The sequence below is a fragment of the Lipophrys pholis genome (assembly GCF_963383615.2).
Source record: "Lipophrys pholis genome assembly, chromosome: 11".
Lineage (NCBI taxonomy): Eukaryota > Metazoa > Chordata > Actinopteri > Blenniiformes > Blenniidae > Lipophrys > Lipophrys pholis.
This window is the reverse complement of record NC_137631.1, coordinates 15,145,788-15,168,427: the sequence shown is the minus strand read 5'-3', so window position 1 is coordinate 15,168,427 and position 22,640 is coordinate 15,145,788. Positions and strand designations below refer to the sequence as shown.

Here is a 22,640-nt window from a genome sequence, read left to right as displayed (position 1 = left end):
TTTTATGAATGCATTACATATGTGTGGTGTTGAATGTGGCTGCGCCGTGCGTCCAGCTCAGCCATCCTCTGTGACTGTGACCCGCCCATCCGCCGCCACTGACTGAGCCCGGTCAGGTGTTCGCAGCTCACACACGTAAACTTTACATTTGGATAACTTAATCGGTTTTTCTGTGAAGGGGCAGACAGTTTCGAGGCCATGCTCAGACGGATACTACAGATGGTGAGTTAATAGGGTCACTAAATCGACCGGGATCGCTTTCGTTTTAGTGAAAGCCAGTGGTTTTCCCTGGAAGCTACAGGCCTATCCATGTCTGCTTTCGCGACGGGGACGCGTGTTTTGATACACAACGCGTCACCGGTGGGTGGAGGTTTTATTATTGGCTAAAGGGAATCCCGCGGTCCCCGCCCCGTCGTCTGGGCGCAGTGAACGAATCAAGCGCTCCTCGAGTTTGGTTGACATAGCTAGCCGATAGATGCTAAAAAGGATCAATTGATTGATGTTTCTTTGGGTAGAGGAGAAGCCTGTGTTTGTGTATATTACGTGGCTAACGTGTCACATTCACAACATTAGTCGAGTGGAGGACAGCTCAGCTAGCTAACGCTTGGAGGCACTGAAATAGTTTATTTTTATAGTTTCCGTTAGCTAGCTATATTACAGAGGTTAATTCATCGGCTACTCCTCACATGCTAACGTTGGCAACAGACAGTGTAGTTATGCGTCTGCCGCCACGAAAGGACACACACGTGTTATCAAAAGAGAGTATTAGGATGTTATTGGTTACACGGTTTAATAAACAATCTGCATGACATTAAAGTTACATGTCGGAGAATTGATCAGCTGTTAGCTCAGTAGCTAGCCTTTGCTGAGTACTACATTTACCATGATGCATTGCGAACTGCATCATTGTGTACAAACGCAACTCCTTCATGAGTATTTATTTTGACACATAACCTCCAGGATACTGCATCACATTTTGTCTAGGATCAAACAGAAATGACATTTTCCTCTGAAATACGCGAGTCTTTCGTTATTTCTTTATGTAGCCATTGTCCTAATATCACCAGGATAGTTTTTACATTGCATTTAATTATTCGGCTATGTTAGAGCTTCACATTGGCTAAAGCTTATAACTCTGGTGAAGGAGAAAGTTTGAAGTTGGAAAGACTGAATCACCTCTGAAGTACCAGGTGGTACAGATGCAAACAAGAGTGTTATGTTCACCATCTTCGCCTGTTAAAATTATTATCAGATCAAGTTGAACAAGGGCATGTTTCTAAAGCAATTTCAAAAAGTTGGATAATAAGCTAATTTATTGTTGACATAAAATGTTGTTCAGTGCTCTAAAGGCATGTAAACAAACACAATAAAAGTTTATTACAACTGAAATATTTCTACCTATTGTTGCTTCAATTTTCATTTTTGCTCAGCATTTGTTTCATTTTTAAATACATTGCAATAATTGAACCTTGTCAACGGGTTGAAGAAAGTCTTGGATAAATATTTACACTTTTTCCCAACTTATGAATGGTGTGAGTTCAACAAGGGTCAAGTATATTCCATGTCACAGCCAGCCTCCCAACTCGCTCCTCCTATCACACGTACCATGCAAACACAAACTTTGACCTCATTCATTCATTCAGACGACCATCAACTGACACAAATACTGTTTGTGTAGTTCATCTTTTTATATATGTGTGCATGAGGACAATGAGCTCAGCCAATTTTTAATGACCACCTCAGCTTCTGAGTCAGAGCTAGTTTTTCCTCCTGTTCTCAGTCTCTGCTCATGTAGAAAAATACAGAGAGCTTTGATTAATATAAGCTAACCAACTGTCACATGACCACATGACCATATATCACAATTCGAAGGCCACAGTAATTTGTGTATAAACAGTCTCACCTCAAACGCCCAACAGTGAACTATCGTATTAGTTATAAAGGTCACATAATGTTTAACACTCACAAAGAAGAACTAGGTCACCGAAATGGACTAAATAGAGAGATATAAAAACCTCTGCAGCTTGTAAATCATAATCCTTGGGAGTAAATGTATTACTGTAACAAGGCAAATACAATATCAATGCCTACTGAAAAGTAACAGAGAAGTGAAATCAGGTCAAAGATGCAAAATTAAATATATAAATATAAAGTTGTGAATATCTTCACTATTTGAATGCTCCTAAAACAATTAAGTTGACATAACTCGGCTTTAAATCTCTCTTCCCCACAAACTGTGAATTAAATGCACCGCTGGAGGCTGCACAGTATGATCAGTGTACAGACTAACCCTGATGTGTCAGGGACTTTTCTTTTTTTAAACGAGTTTTATTTCCCAGCATAAAGCTCCACTATGAGTCCCAGCGACACACAATTACTAGAGAACCAACAAAGCTGCTGTTGTGGAGCCTACAAGTTACTGAGTGTGGACTTCACTCTAGTTTTGTGGCTGGACATAAAAGCTCCCTTGCTGTCATCGTGCTACTTAACCAACAGGATAGATCTTATCACTTACCCACTATTTGTTTAAGAACAAGTCACACCCAGTATACTTGTTTTTGAGACATGTAAGGAAGGAGGGCTTTTAGTTATCTCCTTTTAATTCTAGGCTTTTCTAAGAAATACACTATTGTAAACAAAAAATTCAATAATACATTTTTGGATTACACACACACACAAAAGAAAACTTCAAGATGTGGCGAGATGACATGGGATACATAATTTGTTTTGCATTAACAGAATATAATCATTATTATTTGAGAAGATTAAAGAGTAAACGGTTTGACGGAGCTATGACAATTGATTTTAGAAATATATCCTGTAATTTAGGTGGTTGCAAAAATCAAATGGGACCCATCGCTATACGGGCACTATGCAAAATTCACATCAAGCCTTTGTTTTATGGTTGCATTGAGCCACATCAGTGCTCATCTTCTATGTACTTTCAGTTCTGGATCTTTTCTGTTCCTGATGAAGTTTTCTTCCTGCAATTTCCCTGAATGACTGAATGCACCATCTTGTGGTGTAATCTTGTACTGCATGACTAAACGGTGGTGCAAATTGAATAACTTGATGAGTTTGGGAGTTTTATTTGCAGCACATGACAATATTGTCTTTAGATGACCGTGAGACAGATGCGTTGTCTCATTTGGCTAATTATTTGTGGGCATATTGATTTGCATTGAATTGAAATATTGCACATAGAACTCTTCTAAATTCGTGGCCTAAGTAATGTTCTTATTCTAATCCAAAATAATTTTTTGGGTCAAGCAGTTCTTGATGATGATAAAAATAACCAAAACCTGCTTAGTTTGTCTATTTAGGGTGTGAAAGATTCTATATTTGGTTCAGTTTTTCCCTTTTTTTTTTGTCAAAGAAATACGACTGAGGTTCTTAAAGAGACAAAAGTTATTGTGTTTTTTGAAGTGGCCTTCATGTCTGCATGGCTCCAGCCAATGGTTTCTAATAGTTTCATACAGTCATACTAATCCATTCACTGTCTGCAGACTCCCGGGAAGGGAGGATCCCAGAATGCAGAGTCAGAACAGCCCAGCACCGACCTGAACCACGACCAGACCTCTGAGGTAATATGTTTTTCTCTTAACCGAGGAGTCAGTTATTTTGTAATTTGTATGCTGTTTTGAAATGTCTTTATGAATTAAAGTGACCCCCCCCCCCCCCCCCCATATGACATGATTCTGTGTGCAGGGCTTCATCTGTCCTCAGTGCATGAAGTCTCACAACTCTGCAGAGGAGTTATTCAAACACTATGAGCTGTTCCACGACACAGGAGACCTCCCTGCTCACATGGCTCCGACTCGGTGGGTCTGATATGAACGCCGTTTTAAAGAAACTGCGCGTGCTGTGCATGAAGCACAATTCAACTCTTTTTGCATTTTTGTGAGTGTGCCTTTCACTGTTTTCAGGGAGGACCTTACAATGCTGCGGCAAGAGGTTCAGGACCTGCATACTTCTCTCAAGGTAGATTTATGGTTCTGAAGTGAGGCTGTTACAGAGGTGTCCACATGTTTAGATACAAGCACTTAACTGCAGGCTTTCTCCTCATAAGGAGGAAAGATGGTTCTCCGGAGAACTGAAGAAGGAATTAGACAAAGTCCAGGGACATTTTAAGCAAGTAAGTTTTTTTAAAAACCTGTTTTAGCATGAAACGGAATACAAATGAAAGACTGCTCACTTCAGAGCTTACTCATATTTTTTATATTGTCCTCTCGATTCCACAGCCCGACGGCCAGAGCCCAGATGATTCAGGTGAGCAGCAGTAAATCAAAAGCACATATTGAAATGGAAGTCGAAATGTCAGTCACTTATCATGGGTGTATTTTTTCTTTCAGTCCTGGAAATGAAGCTGAATGAAGCCGAAACTGAGAAGTTCAACATCAAACAGATGAAGGACCTGTTTGAGCAGAAGGCTGCCCAGCTGGCCACAGAGATAGTAGGTTAGTGCTGGGCCAGGAAACTGGGAAAACATTGTAATTCTGCTGCATTAAATAAACAAGTTGAGAACACTTTTGCCCTCACTAAGTTTTCATCAAAATGTCTTTGAGCCGTGTTCAATCAACACCGAGGAGGCTGTTAGTTTAACATGGCTCAAAGACATTTTACACTGGTTTCCTTCAATGAGCCTCGGTACTGTTGCTGATCCATGTGTCAACTGGGGCTTTTGACGTTGAATACATTTCTCGACAGACTTGAAGTCCCGTTACGATGAGGAGAAGAGTCTGCGGGAGGCTGCTGACCAGAGGCTCGCTAAGTTGACTGAAGATCTGCAGAAAGAAAAGCAGGACAACGAGAGACTACAAACAGAACTGGTACATTTACCTGTAAAGAGCTGCAATATATGTATTCATTTGTATCCTTTCACCAAATGTTGTTCTTCTGAGCATTTGAGTTTGACAGAGCAGCGATTGACAGTAAAATTACTGTGGCTCTGAACCGTATGGCTGATAAATTGTCTGAAGACGTGTGTGATTTGTGAGAACATTAATGCACCCCGACTTCTCTTCATAGGTCTTAAAACTTTAGTGCTAATGTCTCCCATCCACTTCATTGGGATAATTACAGACCATTGTGAATTGTGAAAACCCGCTAAAGCTCATTCATGTCTTATTAACACACCAAACTAGTGTTTGCTCATGTTTTTGCCACCTGCCGTCTGCCTGTATAACACAGTGGCTCTGCTCTGCCCCCTAGCTGCAGCGGCCGGGAGTTGAGGACGTGGAAGTCCTGCAGAAAGAGCTGGTGCAGGTGCAGACGCTGATGGACCAAATGACCCGCGAGAGAGAGGACGAGTCCGAGCGCCTCAAAAACCATTATGAACTGCTACAGGCTGACTACACTACCTCAGAGGTCAGAAGGCCAAAGACACCTGATGTGTTGCAGTATAAGTGCCCGCTTTTTCACCTTATACTTTTACCAAGCGGGACTTTATGAGCTTCGGCGTGGTGCACCTTCCCAACATATCTAGATCTGAAAATCCTGGTGAAATTGAGGTGAATTCTAAGTCAATATTTGGGATACATACAACACAGAGATATATCAACTCATGGCAAATAGTGGTGTTGTGTTTTCTGTTTACACAGGATCCTTTACAGAAGCCATCTCCTGTTCAAAGAGGGATTACCAACATCAAATACAAACAACATTTGCAGACATTGCGTCTCATATTATTGCCAGGAATTGTAAAAGAAATTGACAATATCAATGAGTCATTACCTCCGATTTGACTGGCGTCGCATTGTACTTTATACCACAGCACTAGTGCAGCAGTGAAGATACACAACCGATTAGAGAGAGAGTTTTTATAAGCGTAAAGGTTTTTCCACTGGATTTATCCAACATTTTAAATGTTCATGAGAAAGAATAGCTCAAATACCTTGTTTGCAGTTGTTGTAATTATACAAGAACTGGACAGGTTCGGGACATTCCAGTCACAAACTCGCTCCAGTAGCCTATAGATCACCACTGACATTACAAGAGTCACCGTCACAAAATCAAAAGGGAATCTTTTTGAGTTTCCTATATAGGATGTGATGTTGACATGCAAAGACAGGATTCTTGAACAACCTGACCCATAAACTGGATGTAGTGGGATACATGTACACGCACTGCTTGTCACTGTCTACACGCTGCAATCTGAGAAATTCGAGTGTTCATGTTGAATATTGTTTTCTTTATTGGTTATGGTTCAGCCTTTGTTTGCTCTGTTAAATAACCTTGTTTTTCTCCACATGTTCATTTTCAGAAATGGCCCTAACTGTTTTATACAACCGCTCGTGTGTAGTTCTAGTTATATCACTCCAGATGGGTTTTCTACCTAATTTTAGTAATTAATTAACAGTTGATGAATAATTCAGCCTTATATACTTTTTTTTTTAATCCGCAAAGTTGAGAAGTATTTCTAGCTTTTCATCAGTCATCTCCCGGCCCTGAGGCCTTTTTTTCAGCAAATTGTGAATTGAAAAGCTTAAATATTTCCACAGTGAGGAGCCACATTCTGAGTGTATATGAACGTTGTTTTTTTTTGAGGGGGTTGCATAATAGTGATGTGCCTATTCTGTAGTTCTCAAAGTTTTCAGAAACAGTGATTTTAGTCTAAATTGTAAGTTTTACTGTATGAGCCACAGTCAACGCCTCCTGAAAGTACCACATTCAGGTGTTGGGATTGTCTGCCCAACAGCAGAGAAACAAACATAAACTTGGGTTGCATACAGCACGACACAATAAGTGACATAGAATAAATACCGTCATTTCTGGACTATAAGCTGCTCCTTTTTTCACATGCTTTGAACCCTGCAGCTTATACAACGAAGCGGCTAATTTTACAGGTTAACGGGCTTCATGCCGCCAGATTCCACTTCCACGAGCAGATACATGCTGTTTTGAGCCTCTGCTTCTCCAAAACTTGCCCTGAAAGTGATACTTCTGCTCTTTGTGACCTCGTCTTTTGCTGCTTCCCGTGGTCCGGAACTCCAGCAGATGACGGCCACGAGTGGTGCGTTCAGGTGCATCACGTAACGCCGCCCTGTTGCACTCCGTGGCTGAGAATTCTTTTCTCCTCAGAATCACAACAGCAAATATCCGATAAAATACTTTATCAACAGAGATAAAACCCTCTGTGATTGTATATCTCACTATCTCTCTCTCTGTCTGTCTGCGGGCTTCTCTGCAGGCAGGCGACACACAGACACACACACACACACACACACACACACACACACACACACACACACAGAGTGCTGTGTGCAGGAATTTCCAGCACTTTAACAGACAGATTTGCAGGAATTGATTAAAATATGCGGAATCCCCATATTCCTGCAGTGAAATTCCTCCCCTGTTACAATGTGGACGCCTGCGGTTTATAGTCAAACGGGGCCTATACATGTACATATGTATATGTTCTTTTTTCTTTTAAAATTTTGCGGGTGCGGCTTATATTCAGGTGCGCTCGATAGTTAGGAAAATCCGGTATATCTGTTGTTCTTTCAGCTCAGCAGCTTTGTGTTTCAGTCTACCCACTTACTGTTGTTTCATTACTTATCTTTGTCCTTGTGTCTCTTTCCCTTCTTCTGCTTCTCACACACTGTATCTTCCTGCAACACTCACAATACTCAAGATTCGTAAACTGGAGGTAAAGCACATCGTTTAAAGTCGGCCCAGACTTTGGTTTCATTTTTGGACTCTTGTTATGTTTCTTAGGTTGATTTGTTTTTTCTTTACCAGTTCTTATACTTAATTTTTGCTTCTTTTAATTTTTTTCCTTTCTTTTTGTGCAAGTGAAGCGTGGTCATTACTAACCTGTTTTCTTTATTTTTATTTTGTGTTGCTCTTCCACAGTGCTTCTTCAGAGTTTGAAATGACACTAAAGGGATTTCTATGTCATCCTTAAGTGTGTGTGTTGGCTTGCAGATGACCATATCCCAACTAAAAGCAGAGCTGGAGAAGGGTCCACAGGAAGCAGCCGTCTACACGCAACAGATCCACCAGCTGCAGAGCAATCTGAATAATCTGCAGCAGCAAAGTCAGGTAACACAGCCAGAGTCAGAACCAGCGCCGCTATCACAGCCCTGTGACACGTTCCAATTCGAGACAAATTACTGCAGCCACAAATATTTCTGCCATGACATGTGTTGCTCAGTGAGAATGTGTAGGATTTACTTTTACTACAGTGGTGTGTTAACGAGCCTTACCAGCTGCGCTCCCAAGCACCGAACGCGCCATCTCCGTCTCTGTAAACTCTCCTCTGTTGCTCAGCATCGGGTCCCATCACAATACCCCGCTGTCACCAGCCGTCTCTGGCAACGGAGACATGTTGACAAAAAAATACAGGCAGCACTATTATTAAACCAGCAGGGGTGATGGCTGCACTGCCAGCTCTGTCACTGTGGGTGAAATACAATCACAGGTAATAGCAATGGTGCAATGAGAACTGTGGAATGTAGCTCAGGATCAAAACTCCCACATCGGGCACACCAAGGCTGTCCAAGCCCATTAGGTTTTTGTGTGAGAGAAGGATTATAGATGTAGATTTGTGATGTGAAGCCTGGACCCTGTTGGTCTCCTCACAGCATGACTCCATGAGACCCGATACATAAACTTATCGCACAGGAATAGAAGTGACAGAGCGTGCCTACAGAAAGGAGAACAATCTACAGTGATTTCTTTGGTCCGTAACTCTGGATTAAAAGAGAGGAGACACATGATTCATTGACAGTAACACACAAAAAGAACGACAACAAAGGAAAACGAGGAACGAATCAGAAGGGGACAAATGTAAAGGCCCCAGAGAGGGTCGTGACAGGATCCGATCAGCTGCTGTGGTGGCCTGCAGAGGTTTATTGGATGTCATGAAGTCCAGTTACCCTGTCACACTCCCTAGTTAGCTGCACGCTTCCCTATTAACAACATTTTCTTCTTTATCACCCTGTTGCCAAGTTTATAACAAGAGTATACACAAGGGCGAGCTCTGTACAGCCCTGTGTTGTAAACCATCTAAAGATGGTATACCACTCATTGTTCCAGGCTCTTGACAGGCGATTGTTTTTTTCCATTGCTTATATATGCAGGGTGTTATGGTTTGTGACTTTTTGCAGCTTCTGTCATACTGTCACTGTTGTATTTTACCAGTTTTATTCACTTATCATGTCAGTCTGTATTATTTTAGTGAGAGAATACAAGCATATTCCACACAAATTTAGACAAACTCCCTAAGATATTCTGTGTTATCTATGGGTATTTTATACACAGTAATTCTCAAAAAGTCTCGACAATACATTAGTTATGCATGTTTTTTTCCCTTTTCCTTCACAGAGCCTGTCTGAAAAGCTTGCGCGTAAGGAGAAGGAATATCAAGTGCTGGAGGAGGAGTTCGGTGCTGAGAAAGCGGTCAAGAAGGAAATCCAGGATAGCCTGAGGGAGAGGGATTCGGAGGTCCAAGAGCTCCAGGCTCGGGCTGCGGGAGCTGAGGCCTCCCTGCAGAAGGCCCAGACAGAGCTTCGAGAGAGAACTGAGGAAGTGGTAAAGTTCAAGAAAGAGATTGCAGATCTGGAGGTGAAGCACGCAGAGGTGAAGGTTGAGAGGAAACAGTTGGAACAACAGAGGGAAGAAAAAGAAAGTCAAGGTGCTCAGCAGCAGACTGAGATCAGCCAGGTGAGTCGCATTGATGAAAGAGCCTCAGACTACTGTCTGCAATTAATATGCAGCGCAAAAGCTAATGGGAATGAATATTAAAAGTAGAAAATGGCAAGAAAAGCAGCAGATTTATTATTCTTACTTCTGAACTGGACAGGGCCATTTACACTTTGTTTAGATATGAGGACAGTGATGGTGTCAGTTTTTCTGGCTGTTTCATATCACCAGGCCACTCGGAGAAGCCCAGATCATTTCTAGATAAAAGAAACTTAGGAATCATTTAGATTTTTACACCCTTCACTGTATGGTAACGAGGCACTGAGCATATAATGCTGTTGTTGGTTTGTCCAGTAGAGAAATAAGTCGAAAATCAGACAAAATCTTTTTTTCTATCGAATTTATTTAAGACATGAGATTTAAGTTTATGTAGTTAAAGAAAAGCATCACGTTTTACAAAACCAAATTGAAAAAGGTTATCCAGTTGTCTCTTAAGTGTTGATTGGAGCCTAAGTTAATCAAAATCTTTTGTCAATCTTTGTCGTTTCGTCGTCTCTCTTAGCTGCACACCAAACTGCTAGAGGCAGAGAGGCAGCTCGGTGAGGTGCAAGGTCGACTGAAAGAACAGAGGCAGCTGTCGGGGGAGAAACTGAAGGACCGTGAGCAGCAAGCAGCCGACCTGCAGCTCAAACTCTCCCGTGCAGAAGAACAGGTAAAAGCACCAGCAACTTAATGCACATTTCAGGGTAATGGAAACAATGTGATAAAACATGCACATTCACTTGTGTATATGAGTTGACTAGAAGTCAGCGGCAGAGAGATGATGAACAAGAAATGATAAAATTAAAAGATAAATATCTCATTAAGATGTGATTTTATATCTTGGTAGACGTGGGAAGGCAGAGTTAAACAATTATAATGCTTCTACGCTTTGCTTCAGTTGAAGGAAGGTGCCAGTAAGACCACTGACTTGCAGCACCAGCTGGAAAAAGCAAAGCAGCAGCATCAGGAGCTGCAGGCGCTGCAGCAAAACACCAACGGCAAACTCCGCGAAGCACAGGTACTCCTCACAATGTTGACCTTAATAATGAGCCGGGAGAGCGTGACGCTACAAGGCGGTAGTTTTGAAACGCATGTAGTTATTTAACAGAACGATTTCTGATGAGTTGACATGAACGCTGCACTGAATATATTGTCTCATGCTGCAGAACGACTTGGAGCAGGTATTGCGTCAGATTGGGGACAAAGATCAGAAGATCCAGAACCTGGAAGCTCTGCTGCAGAAGAGCAAGGATATTGTGAGCCAGCTGGAAACGGAAAGAGAGGACCTGTGCGCCAAAATTCAGGCTGGAGAAGGTGAAACTGCAGTCCTTAACCAGCTGAAAGAGAAAAACCACACACTCCAAGAACAGGTGGATACACACACTTTCATACTTATAGAAGAATGTGTGCAGAAACATTAGTTGTGCACCACCTTCACTTGAGCTGATGACCTTTTCTCTTGACCTTTTCATCTAGGTGACACAGTTGACAGACAAGTTAAAGAACCAATCAGAGAGCAACAAGCAAGCTCAAGATAACCTACACAAGCAGGTCCAGGAGCAGAAGACGCTGCTCCGCTCAGCCCAGGACAGAGCTCACACCCTGGAGACCTCAGTCACTGAACTCACCGCCCAACTCACTGACAGCAAGGAAAAAGTGTCACAGCTGGATGCCCAGGTACAAATCAGAGCCGCTATATCTGGGGAGAGGTTTTATACAGTGGTTTCTTTGATACTGTTACATAGACTGGTGGAAAGCCCGATTAAACGGGTAGTTCTTTTTTTTTTCTTTATGTATATATACACAAATAGACATACTATGTACATACATATTTACATACACACATATATATACATACGTGGATACATGTAGGGTGGACAGGACAAATTAAGGGAAAATGAAAATAAAAAACAACACACAAACAAAATAAAACATACAAAACAGAAACAAAGAAAAAAAGTTTTATATTATATTAATCCGCTTTTAAAGTCTTGTGAATCTCAACCCAGAACGGCTTTAGTAGAGAACAGTGGAGTCGACCTCCCGAGCCACACACTGTTTCCAGCAGGCGGCTTTACATGATGTTAAATGTGTTTCTGCTTTGGTGTAATGAAAAAACCGCATCAAACATTTCCAACCAAACTCTCTCCAGATATATGGTCCAGGGAAAGCTACATGCTTCAGTCCAATCTTCACATGAGATGTTAAAATTTCCTTTCTTTTCCCATTTATTTTTGATGTATTGGGTGTTGTAGGAGTGTTTTGCCTCGAGGGCTTTGGAGAACCTGGCGAGGATAGCCTTGTTTAAAATGTCATGATAGGCGTCAATAATCATCAATAATATCGTATCATTCAGATCTGTTTCATTTATAATATTATGTTCAAATTGGTTTCTTATTTGGAGGGATATATAAAAATCTGATTTTGAAGATGTTCTTTCTTTATTGTTTCAAATTCTTTGAATTGCTCATTGTTTGTAAATGAATAAAATGTTGTTAGTCCTTTTGTGATCCAGGATTTAAATTTATGGTCCAGTTTGCTGGGTTTAAATTCGGAATCGTAGGCACACCATTGTGTGTGTCAAATTATATTTTTCCTTAATATTATTCCAGATTTTTTGTTGATTTTTGATCCATATGTTTGGTATTTTTTAAATCGTTGGTCCGAGTTTCTTATAAGCTAAGAGAGCACTAATTTCAGCTTCTGTTACAAAAGATAATTCAAGGCTTTTCCATCTAGAATGAAATTTGGGATTGCATACATTAAATATGTTTTTACTCTTAGCGGAATAATAGTAAATATCAAAATTAGGTAATGCCATTCCTCCTTTTTCCTTTGAAAGTTGTACGGTCTTCAATTTTATTCTCGGCTTTTTGCCCTGCCAGATAAACCTCAAAATCATTTTGTTTTAATTCAGGAAACGTAAACAGGTAGTTCTTTGTCTGTTTTCTTAGATGAAAGCAAAGACAGAGTTGCTGCTCTCTGCAGAGGCAGCCAAAGCTGCACAAAAGGCCAACTTGGAGAACAACCTGGAGACAGCTCAGCATGCACTGCAGGACAAGCAGCAGGTTGGTGTCATCCTCGTACCCAAACCATGCTCAGTTTCCTTTGTACTTACGTATTGTGTTCCCTTCTTCACTTTTGAATGCAGGAGTTGAGTAAGATTCAGAAGAAACTGGAAGAGGAAACACAAAGGCTGAAGGAGAGGCAGGAGCAGTGCACTCAGCTGGAGACCAGTCTGAAGGAATGCAAAGAGAAACTTCTGGCTTCAGAGCAGCGCGTGGAGCAGCTGGAAGGGTCCAATAAGGTTTGTGTTGAGCACCGGATTGACTGAAATACCATTTTCACATTTAGACTGAGCCATTAAGCCCATTTTGGAAATGTGTCGGGGTTTCTCACCCATCGGCGTTTCTCAAATTTGTCATCAACAGCCAACCCTGGGGGTGTTGGGATTAGTGGGTTTTCAGGACAGTGTGAAAACAACTCCGTCAGTATAGGTCTGTACAGTTTCTGTTGCCACAACTCTATATTGCAGTGTTTTATTAAGTGTATTTGGTTTTTAATCTGACAGAAACTGGAGTCCCGGGTCGAGGAGGTGCAGACCACTCGGGACAAAGTACAGCAGGAAGTACAGAAGCTGCAGAAAGAGAGTTCAGAGGTTAAAAAGAAAGCAAAGGAGCTACAGCGCTCACTGGAAACTGAGAAGACAGGGTGAGAAAAATTACGCCAAAGTATTAGCTTTGATCCATAAGTTTAAGATCCATCAATATTCATATTTTCTATCATATACAAGCATCTGCTGGATTTTTGTTTACAAATTTGCTTCATCATATTTAGTTGAATAATGGATAACAAATTGTGGATGTTTTTTTTGTTTTGTTTTTTAAATCTGGTAGAGCTTCAAATCTGCAAGAGGAGTTAAAGAAAAAGACATGTGCTTTGAGTGATGTGCAGCAGCAGCTGGTCTGCTGTGAGCAGGAGATTGCTGCTCTGAAGGTGAACCTGGACAAGGTGACGCAGGAGGGAAAGACTCAGCATGCAGAGCTGGAGAAGAGAGCTCAGAGTCTGGCTGCAGACCTACAGAAAGCCCAACAGGAGAAGGATGCTCAGAAAAAGGAGCTTGTGTCGGGTCAGGAGAGCTTAGGAAAGGCTAATAAAGCGCTGAAAGAAAGTCGGGGTCAACTGGAGGCTGAGAGGAAGAACCATAAATCTGCTATGGAAGACAAGGTAGGCTCAGCGTCCTGCCGTCTGTGTGGATTCCTACTCAGACGACTCATGCAATGTTATTCTGTTTGTCTACCTTTTTTCTGAGAGAGAAAAATGAATAACCACATTTACACAGCTCGTCACTCACAATGTTGAAATGTGTCCTAATCCCAGGACAGGTCAAACGAGAAGGCAAAACAAGAGCTTCTCAAAAACAACGAGGCCAGCACTATGGCAATGAAAGAGTCTAAAGAGCAGCTGGAGCAGATGAAAGTGGTGAGATTATAAAAAAAATATATAAACTGCATCTTTGTTATAACCTGAACACCTAAAGATGTGTTGTACATGTCATAATTTCAGATGGACAAAAAGTTGAGAGAGCAGCTGACTTCATTGGAGCAGCAGCACTCAAAGACTCAGGGGACACTAAAGGAAAAGGAGGGCGAGTTGGAGAAGCTGCAGGCACAACTAAAGACAACCCAGGGGTCCTTGCAAGATGAAGTTAAGAAACTTAAGGGTCAACTGAAAGAACTCCAGGAAGCAGGTGTCAAGAAAGTAAGTATTTTTTCTAAATAAGACTTTTTCTTTTTTATATATATATATTGCTTTTAAATGTTTTTCCTACGGGGCTGAATATAAAGTGTTCACATGTAGTCATGGAGTTATGTTTGCCTCTTGTCTAGGACAAAGAGGAGAGTAAGTTGAGGACTCAGGTGTCAGAGTTCAGCCAGGAGTTGTCCTCCGAAAAGAGCCACAAGGCCGAGCTGCAGAAGTCAGTGGAGCAAAGTCAGGAAAATCTCACCAAGCTTCAGTCTGAGCTCTACGGCAAAGAGTCCGAGGTTTCTGCGCTACGTCAAGACCTCAAGGTACTGTAATGCAGGACAAACTGGAAGAATACTGACTGATGAATGTCGTCATGGATTGTAATACTGGTCATAATTGAACATCTTGTATTGTCTTGATTTCTAAATGAAAAAATAAAAAAAAAACAGTTCCAAAACGATTCCCCTACTTAAATCACTATTAATGTGGTATTCAATCATTTCTACATTTTAAACTAATTATATGAGCTTGATTTACCCTTTAATAAGAATAATAAACTGATATGAACCTTGGATTGGAGAAAGCGACGATGATAAATAAACTGCTGTTCTCTTTTTGATGATGCCTTAAATGTTATACTTTACTCTTCCCGCAGGCCTCAGAGGACAAACTGAGTGCGGCCCAGGAGGAACTGTCTGCCAACCGAACCCATCAGAGCAGCTTAGAGGCTCAGATCCAGGAACTGAAGTCGTCCCGCGGTTCTTTGGAGCAGGAGCTCGCTAAACGGGACCAGAAGCTCCAACAGCAGGAACAAAGTTTGAAGGAGCTGCAGAAGCAGCAGGTTAGACAAACTATGAACACACCCAAACAGCTACAGTTATGTGGCGCGCTCTCAAGGTGTTTATGGGTTGTGAACTGTGTCTGTTCATTCAGGGTAAAGTTAAGGAGGAACTGGAGAAGGAGAGAAACAAGCTGGAGGACGTGAACAAAGCCAAGAGTGTCCTGGAAAAGAACAACACCAAAGTTATGTCTGAGTTAAAAACACTGGGAGAGAAGAGCGAGAAGGTTGGTATCACTTCAAAACAAGCAGTAAATTCTCTCTGATCACCTGGTTTTCTATTATAAAGGGTAAGAGAGTTGCAGGGTTGTACCACAGAAAGGTTGTACAGTAGACACGAGCCCTTCGGGCAGACACGTCCAGTCTCCCATTTGTCCCATTTGTCTTATATAAACAGCTTAACTGGGGAATACAGCAGGGCCACATTCTTGAAAGTCATGAGGGAGCATGCTTGAGTCGACATGCAGACATAAGCCTGAATTTTTCAAGTTCTTCAAAGCTGTCTTAAAGGGTTTTTGAAGCCGTTACTGCGACAGCTTATGAAGCCTTTTTGACATTTAACTCATTACGTAACATCTTTCCTGGACTCGTTGCTCCTTTTGTAAGCTACTCAGGGTTCCTTTGAGCAACCAAGTATGTTGTAAGTGATTTGTTTGTTGCATTTCAGGAGCTGGGTGAGTTGCAAGAAGCCAAACAGCTCTTGATACAGCAGAAACTGGAGCTGCAGAGCCGGGTGGAGGCAGCGCAGGGTGCCCTCAAGCAGGAACAGAAGGAGCACCAGGCCACCAAAGACAACAGGCTCCAGAGAGAGGAGCAGCTCTTTAACCAAACCAAGGAAGTTCAGGAACAACTGGTAGGTTCCTGTACCAAGTTCCAACAATTTACATGGCATGCACTTGACTCTTTGGTGACTTGGACAATGCTTCCTTTCAAAGGCGGCAGAGAAACGAGCCAGAGAAGAGCAGGTGAAGCATGGGGAGGAGGCCGAGGCTAAACTGGCTGTTCAGGTGACGGCTCTCAATGAAAACGTGGCCACGCTGAAGAGGGAATGGCAGGGCAGCCAACGGAGAGTCGGCGAGCTGGAGAAACAGACGGACGAGCTGAGAGGGGAGATCGCAGTGCTGGAGGCCACCGTCCAGAACAACCAGGATGAGAGACGGGCTCTCTTGGAAAGGTCAGTCCACACTGCTTTTTTTAATGCACCCTCAGCCTTCAAGGCTTTTTGAATGTGCTTGAAAGGTACAACTCCCTGCATCAGCTTTAGGAACAATAATCTGGTTAAGGTGCATGTTGTCTCTTTTTCTCTCCCTTCATGTAAGTACATGAGTCAGTGCAGATCGTTCATTTAAAGCAACCTGCCCACCAGATATTTGATAAAATCCTAGAAGAAGCACAAAACTCTCAGCTTCATAAGTGTGAAGAGAAACTCAGACAAAGCTAATTTCAGTATCAACTCTTCTTCAAAACAAATTGCAGGTTGTTCTTAGTGAAGATTTCCAGGATCTAGTCTAACTTTCTTTTTCCTTATTTATGGGCATTTCTTCTTTTTTTACTGGTGCGACCCAAGAAGTGACATCAAACTGAGCTGCTTGTGACCCTTGAACTTAAATGAGCGACGCCGTGACATAATAAAGACCTAATCTAGATCCAAATGTGTTTGACATAGTCTCATGCCAAAATTCCATAAGAGCTGCTCGATGGAGCCTCGCAGTCAAAATGATCCAGGACACTTTCTCTGTGAAGGTCTGTATGTTCTCATCCCAGACCATGCACTGGCTTCCTTCCTCCCACGTTGGTTTGACCGTGCGTCTCTGTTGACGCTGTGTTGAGCAGACGACCCGTCCAGAATGCAGCCTGGCTTTGTATTGTTGTCAGCTGCTCTACAGTCCAGTTCACAAACTTTTACTGCGTTGAAGCGTGTGACTCCTGATCACATTTGGCCATCAGGATATTTGTTGTTCAAATGTTCAAATCTAAGAAGAAGAAAAAATACAATTAAGCTGTTAAATGAAATTAGTTTAAGTCACTGATTAATAGGTTGGAGTACCTATTTTTAGAGTGTCTTCATTTCACTATCATCTTGAGCAGCATTGCTTCAGGGACCTCAAACTAACTCCTTTACAGTATAAATTTTTTACCGAATTTAATTTCACTCTGCATAACAAATTGTGATTAAATGTGAAATCTATTATATATTAGATGGCCTGTAAAAGCAGCTGCATGTGCCACTGCAGCACGACTGCAGAGGACAGAAAGAAAAAAAGCCTCTATTGTGATGAAAAGAGCAAAGAAGCAACATAAATGAAGGACACCTCTGATCCTCAACATGCAGGTTAATATGAACTTGTTCTGTGGCGCCGACAGTCACTCATCATGTCTGTCTTCGCTCCATCAAACACTATACGACATGTTACATTGCCAGCATGTGTATTTCATGGCCCAAATCGGGTTAAAACAATAAAACATCCCAGCCGCATTGAGTCAGGTGCTTTGTTTATATTGTGAAGGGAGAGACACTTCACTTCTGAAGTCTGAAGGGCGAAATGCTGCTGACACACATCTGTGTTACGCCCTGTTCACATACCGCAGCTGTCAGAGCGAAGCCGGTCCCCACAGGACTGATGTGTTCCTGCTTTTAGATTCTCCATGTAGTGACACCACCCAGCTCAGGGATGCCAATCAATGAATATTGCAGCAGAAGATGTAACTTCAATGCATTTCAAGTGCCCATTACTGGTTTATCGGTTTCTATTAATGATGAAGATTACCCGTTCTCTCAGTTGAAAGCTCATGTTTGGGTGTTGGCCACACACACACACACACACACACACACACACACACACACACACACACACACACACACACACACACACACACACACACACACTCACAGACCTGTTGTGTTCCAGGTGTGTGAAAGGTGAAGGGGAGATGGAGAAGCTGCAGGCCAAAGTGGTGGAGCTCAGGAGGAAGCTGGACGACACGACGGCAGCCATGCAGGAGCTGGGCAGAGAGAACCAGTCGCTTCAGGTGCGAGCGTCTCCCGGTCGTAGGATTGAAACTAATGATGTGAACCGTGGCTTAGGTTACAGTTGTATGTTGGTATGCTTTAAAGCATTTACTTAGGTTTTAGTTTGTTACTACATAGTTATAACACCTCCTTGTGGCACATTGGGTGAAGTCTTGACTTTCAGTGTGGGATTCCCAGGTTGACGTCCCAGTTACATGAAAACGATCACATTCTAATAATGCGAGGTACAAAGACTTGCTGTTAACATTTATTACCAAATGCGTGCATATATGAATATTTTTTTCAATTTATGGAAATTACCTGACTAAATCTGTACACTGTCGGTCCTCGGAAGCTAATTTAATTTCTTCATTTCCCCCCCCCCCCATTTCCTCTGCTGTTAATGTTCTGCAGATCAAGCAGTGCCAAAGTCTGACCAGAAAGTGGGCCGAGGATCACGAGGTGCAGAACTGCATGGCCTGTGGGAAAGGCTTCACCGTCACCGTCAGGAAGGTGAGTGTAAAGTTGTATTAACAGAGAGTAGCTCCTTTCGCGCTGTGCGTGTCACTCAACTCCTGCCGGTCTCCCCCCGGTCTGTGCAGCACCATTGCCGACACTGTGGAAACATCTTCTGCGGCGAGTGCTCGTCGAGGAACGCCTTCACGCCATCATCAAAAAAGCCCGTCCGGGTGTGTGAGACATGTTTTGAGGAGCTTCAAGGCTGATCCCTCCACCCCTTTCTTCCCTAACACCCCGTAACTCCCTTCCCTGACCCCTTCCTGTTTCCAGCGGGCAGAACAAGGCATGTCTTTGTCATTTCTCTATGTGCACTATAAAGGACAAACCCAGTGCAAAGACTCCCACCTGTGTGCGACCCGCGGCTCTGGTGCGAAGGGAAACCATAGAAGGGATTTGCTGCGGCGACACCAGAGTCCAAATGATGGGATGAGGTGGGATCGGTTGGGATTGTCTGTATCTGTATTTGTGCCTTTGCTACTCCTGTGGACTGCCAGAGAGTGGAGACGGTGAACATCAAACACCACCCATCTCTTCACAACTACATTCACCAGTCGGTCTGTGTCGGGCGTCGTCGGTGGTCTTAAAGGTTTTTGCAGTGTGACATTGAGAGAGTGACTATTGCAACCGTGATGTTGGAAGGAACTTCTGCCCTACAAAGGTGAAAACAAGTAACTTTCCCCCTATTGTTTATCTAACACCCAGATAATACTAGAACAAGGTAACACATCTATTTTCAGAGCAAGAATGTCGGGAGTGCACAAACTGCATTTAATATTTGTGAGGCAGACTTGAAATATGAAGACAAATATGGGTTGAATGACTTTCAATCCTGTATTTTGCATCACATTTTGCTTATTGTCTTATTTTGATGCGTATCGGCAGAATTCCCATAATCTCTTCAGAGAAGATTTTAAAACTTGGCATCATTGGGATTTTTTTTTTTAATTCACATACAGTAAAGTAAAAAAATTGATGTGAGAATAATGACTTCACACGGAATATATTTTAGATTTTCTCCTTTATTGCTTCACTTAATCATTAAAAGAAAAAAAAAACACTTCTTTTTTTTACCGTCATTGATTTGTGTCATGGTTTCAACGATTGCCTAAACTTTTGCACAGAGCTGTTAGTTACGAGCTCAGTATTGTTCGTGGTCGTGCAGCACAGGGCGATACCAGCATCATTTTCTGGGATTAGAAATGGAATTTATAAATGTAAATTAAGAAAACAGTTTCATCCGATACGGAAATGAGCCCGTGTGGATCAGTTCCTGTATGTTTCCTTTGTGGCGGCAGAGTGTTTATGATTTGGAAGAAATTGAGGTCTTCAGCCTATTTCATGACCAAAGAATGTCTGCAGCAGGAAAACAGCCGAGGTGAAAAGCCCTGAGTTTCAGTATTTTCTAGAAGTATTTCAGTTTCAAATCACCCAGTCTCCACATTTCGATCTTGAAAACAGCCTCTAATGCGATCAGTGACACTTTTTATGTACAGCCAGTTCCTTTTTTATTTTTGTTTGTTTGTTTGTTTCTGTGCCACGTTTTTTTTTTGTGTGCGTTGTTTTCTACGGATTGTGGTGCTTTCTGCGGTCGTTAGAGGTGCCTGCATATTTTCTTTTTAGTGTTTTTTTTGTTGTTTTTTTTCTTTCTTGCTGCTCGTCTCCACTCAGCAGCACTGACTTCTGCTGGAGCTGCGTGTGTGTGCGTGTGTGTGCGTGTGTGTGTGTGTGTGTGTGTGTGTGTGTGTGTGTGTGTGTGTGTGTGTGTGTGTGTGTGTGTGTGTGTGTGTGTGTGTGTGTGTGTGTGTGTGTGTGTGTGTGCGTGTGTGTGTGTGTGTGCGCACGTGTGCTTCGAAGCAATAACTGTGGCTGTGTGTGAAGTTGCTGTAACAGAGGGTGTGTGTGTGTGTGTGTGTGTGTGTGTGTGTGTGTGTGTGTGTGTGTGTGTGTGCGCTCTAGTGTTTAGGCCTGCTGTACAATGACTTGCTGTAGGACTGTTTGCTGCTCTGAACCTCAGTATCTCTTTGGCACGAGGTTCTGGGACTTGGCTGCTGCTTTCAGGTACAGCGGTTACCGTCGGTTCTCTGTCCAACTCGCCTGCAACTGAGAACACTGTAAAATTTATTCCTGTGCTTGTTTAATTTATAATTGACGACGGATACCAGTAAGATCTCGTGTGCAATTGTCTGTAGACCGGAGCAGGTGGTGACACTGTAAGCCAAGCAGTTTTTCCTCTAAGAAGCAGCGTGTTTGAGGCTTACTAAATTAGCTCTTCATGCGCTCAATTACAAAAGAATGTCCATCTCAGTTGCGATCTCTTCAAAAACATCTGTCTCTCTCTTTTTTTGCATTGGTTTTGTTACGTCTACCTCAGATTGGCACAGGAAAAGAGCACTATTTCTTAAAGATAGACATCACAAATACTGCATCTTTGCCTGAAGGATTTTTGACTGATCTATCGTGTTGTACAGTCCCCAGAATCTAGAGAGATGATTTGCACCTTATTCTATCCTGGGCTCGTCGGTATGAGAACCCAGCCACAAAGCATAGGACCACCAACTTTATACAGGCTTCAGCATTTCTAGCCCTGATGTACTTAATTGCTCATTAATACTAAGGCTGTCATAATTATCTTTGTAAATGTTTGTAATGAAAGAGAAAATGAAATATATAATAGCTCTTGTGGATGTAGAAACATGACAACAGTGAAACTGTGCAGATTCATCAGTGTCTTAGTTATTTTTTACAGAGGATGGCACCACAGACCTGCGCACACTGAATTGTGGCTTGCTTCGTGTTGCTGTCAGTCGTCATGCATGGTGACTCAACTGGCCTGTGGCTCACACGTTTTTCTCGATGTTCGGTCGGCATGTTTTTGGTGGTTTGTGAAAGGTGTGCCTTAGGCCAACATCCTGCGGTCGTGATGCACCCCGTATCACCAGATTCGGCGTGACTTCAGGTCACCAGAAGGGAAAAGAGATGTCATTTATGTTCACATGCACCAGTTGATTTACTTTTTTTTTAATTAAATTCATTGTCATGACAAAACTAAATAAAACTCTACCGTACGTTTCTACTTTGTTGTTCGGTTTTATTTTGTATGACTTTTGCTCCGAGGTGTGAATGTCCGTGTCGGTGTGTCTCGGTTTGCCCTGTGAGGGACTGAACCCTGCCCTCACCCATAGTTAGCTGGGGTTGGCTTCAGCGTCCCGCTACCCTGAAGAAGATAGATGGATGGGATGAACTCAATTTTTTTTAATTTAATATTTGCTTTAAATCTGCAGCAATTTCACATTAAAGACGGTTATGGGATGACCTCTTTGAACCTGGTACAGTGTGAAGACGGTTTAGTGTATTTCCAAGGTCAAAGTGTCTGTGGTGTCGTGGAGCTCTCACCTCAGTGATAATACTCTGATTTGAGCCAATCAACAATTAACTCCATTAGTTAGAGTTAGTTGGTGACTCTAAATTGTAGGTTTTAATGTGAGTATGTGTCCCGGTCTCAGTCTGTGTCCTGGGAATACAGAAGAAATGTTCATCTGGTGAAAAACGTCATTTAAATTTCTCTTCAAGTGGAAGCAACATGGTTTTATAATTACTCTTAATAATTGTCAGATTTTTCTACATGGTAAATTCTTCAAGCTTCCATGTTCGTGCTTTTCTTGGTAATAATGGAAAAAGTAAAAAACTTCAGTTATGTCACATTCGATTTTTCCTAACTATTCTGGTTCATGTTGACTCAAATTGTAAAAGCAGAAAATATGATCAGAATCACATGAACCTTCGGTGAATGTAACGTGAAGATGAGACAAACTGCAAGAAAAAAAAAAGTACAACGAA

The 22,640-nt window shown here is 42.2% G+C and overlaps 1 protein-coding gene across 2 annotated transcripts; it reads left to right on the top strand.

Moving 5' to 3' along the window:
* The first annotated feature begins 83 nt into the window (after window positions 1-83).
* Window positions 84-21,870, top strand: eea1 (early endosome antigen 1). Of its 2 annotated transcripts, XM_080474995.1 has the most exons (30): window positions 84-222; window positions 3,507-3,584; window positions 3,709-3,821; window positions 3,927-3,981; window positions 4,070-4,135; window positions 4,242-4,269; window positions 4,353-4,457; window positions 4,708-4,829; window positions 5,212-5,367; window positions 7,634-7,648; window positions 7,927-8,043; window positions 9,328-9,666; window positions 10,208-10,357; window positions 10,586-10,705; window positions 10,854-11,057; window positions 11,164-11,364; window positions 12,642-12,755; window positions 12,839-12,994; window positions 13,259-13,398; window positions 13,584-13,914; window positions 14,068-14,169; window positions 14,254-14,448; window positions 14,577-14,759; window positions 15,092-15,277; window positions 15,370-15,501; window positions 15,942-16,127; window positions 16,210-16,448; window positions 18,184-18,304; window positions 18,699-18,797; window positions 18,887-21,870. In XM_080474995.1, exons 1-30 carry the CDS (start codon window positions 199-201, stop codon window positions 19,007-19,009), a joined length of 4,200 nt encoding a protein of 1,399 aa, XP_080331121.1. In that variant the 5' UTR covers window positions 84-198; the 3' UTR covers window positions 19,010-21,870. The 2 variants fall into 2 exon arrangements, with proteins under 2 accessions (XP_080331121.1, XP_080331122.1); XM_080474996.1 differs by lacking the exon at window positions 7,634-7,648.
* Window positions 21,871-22,640: the final 770 nt, after the last annotated feature.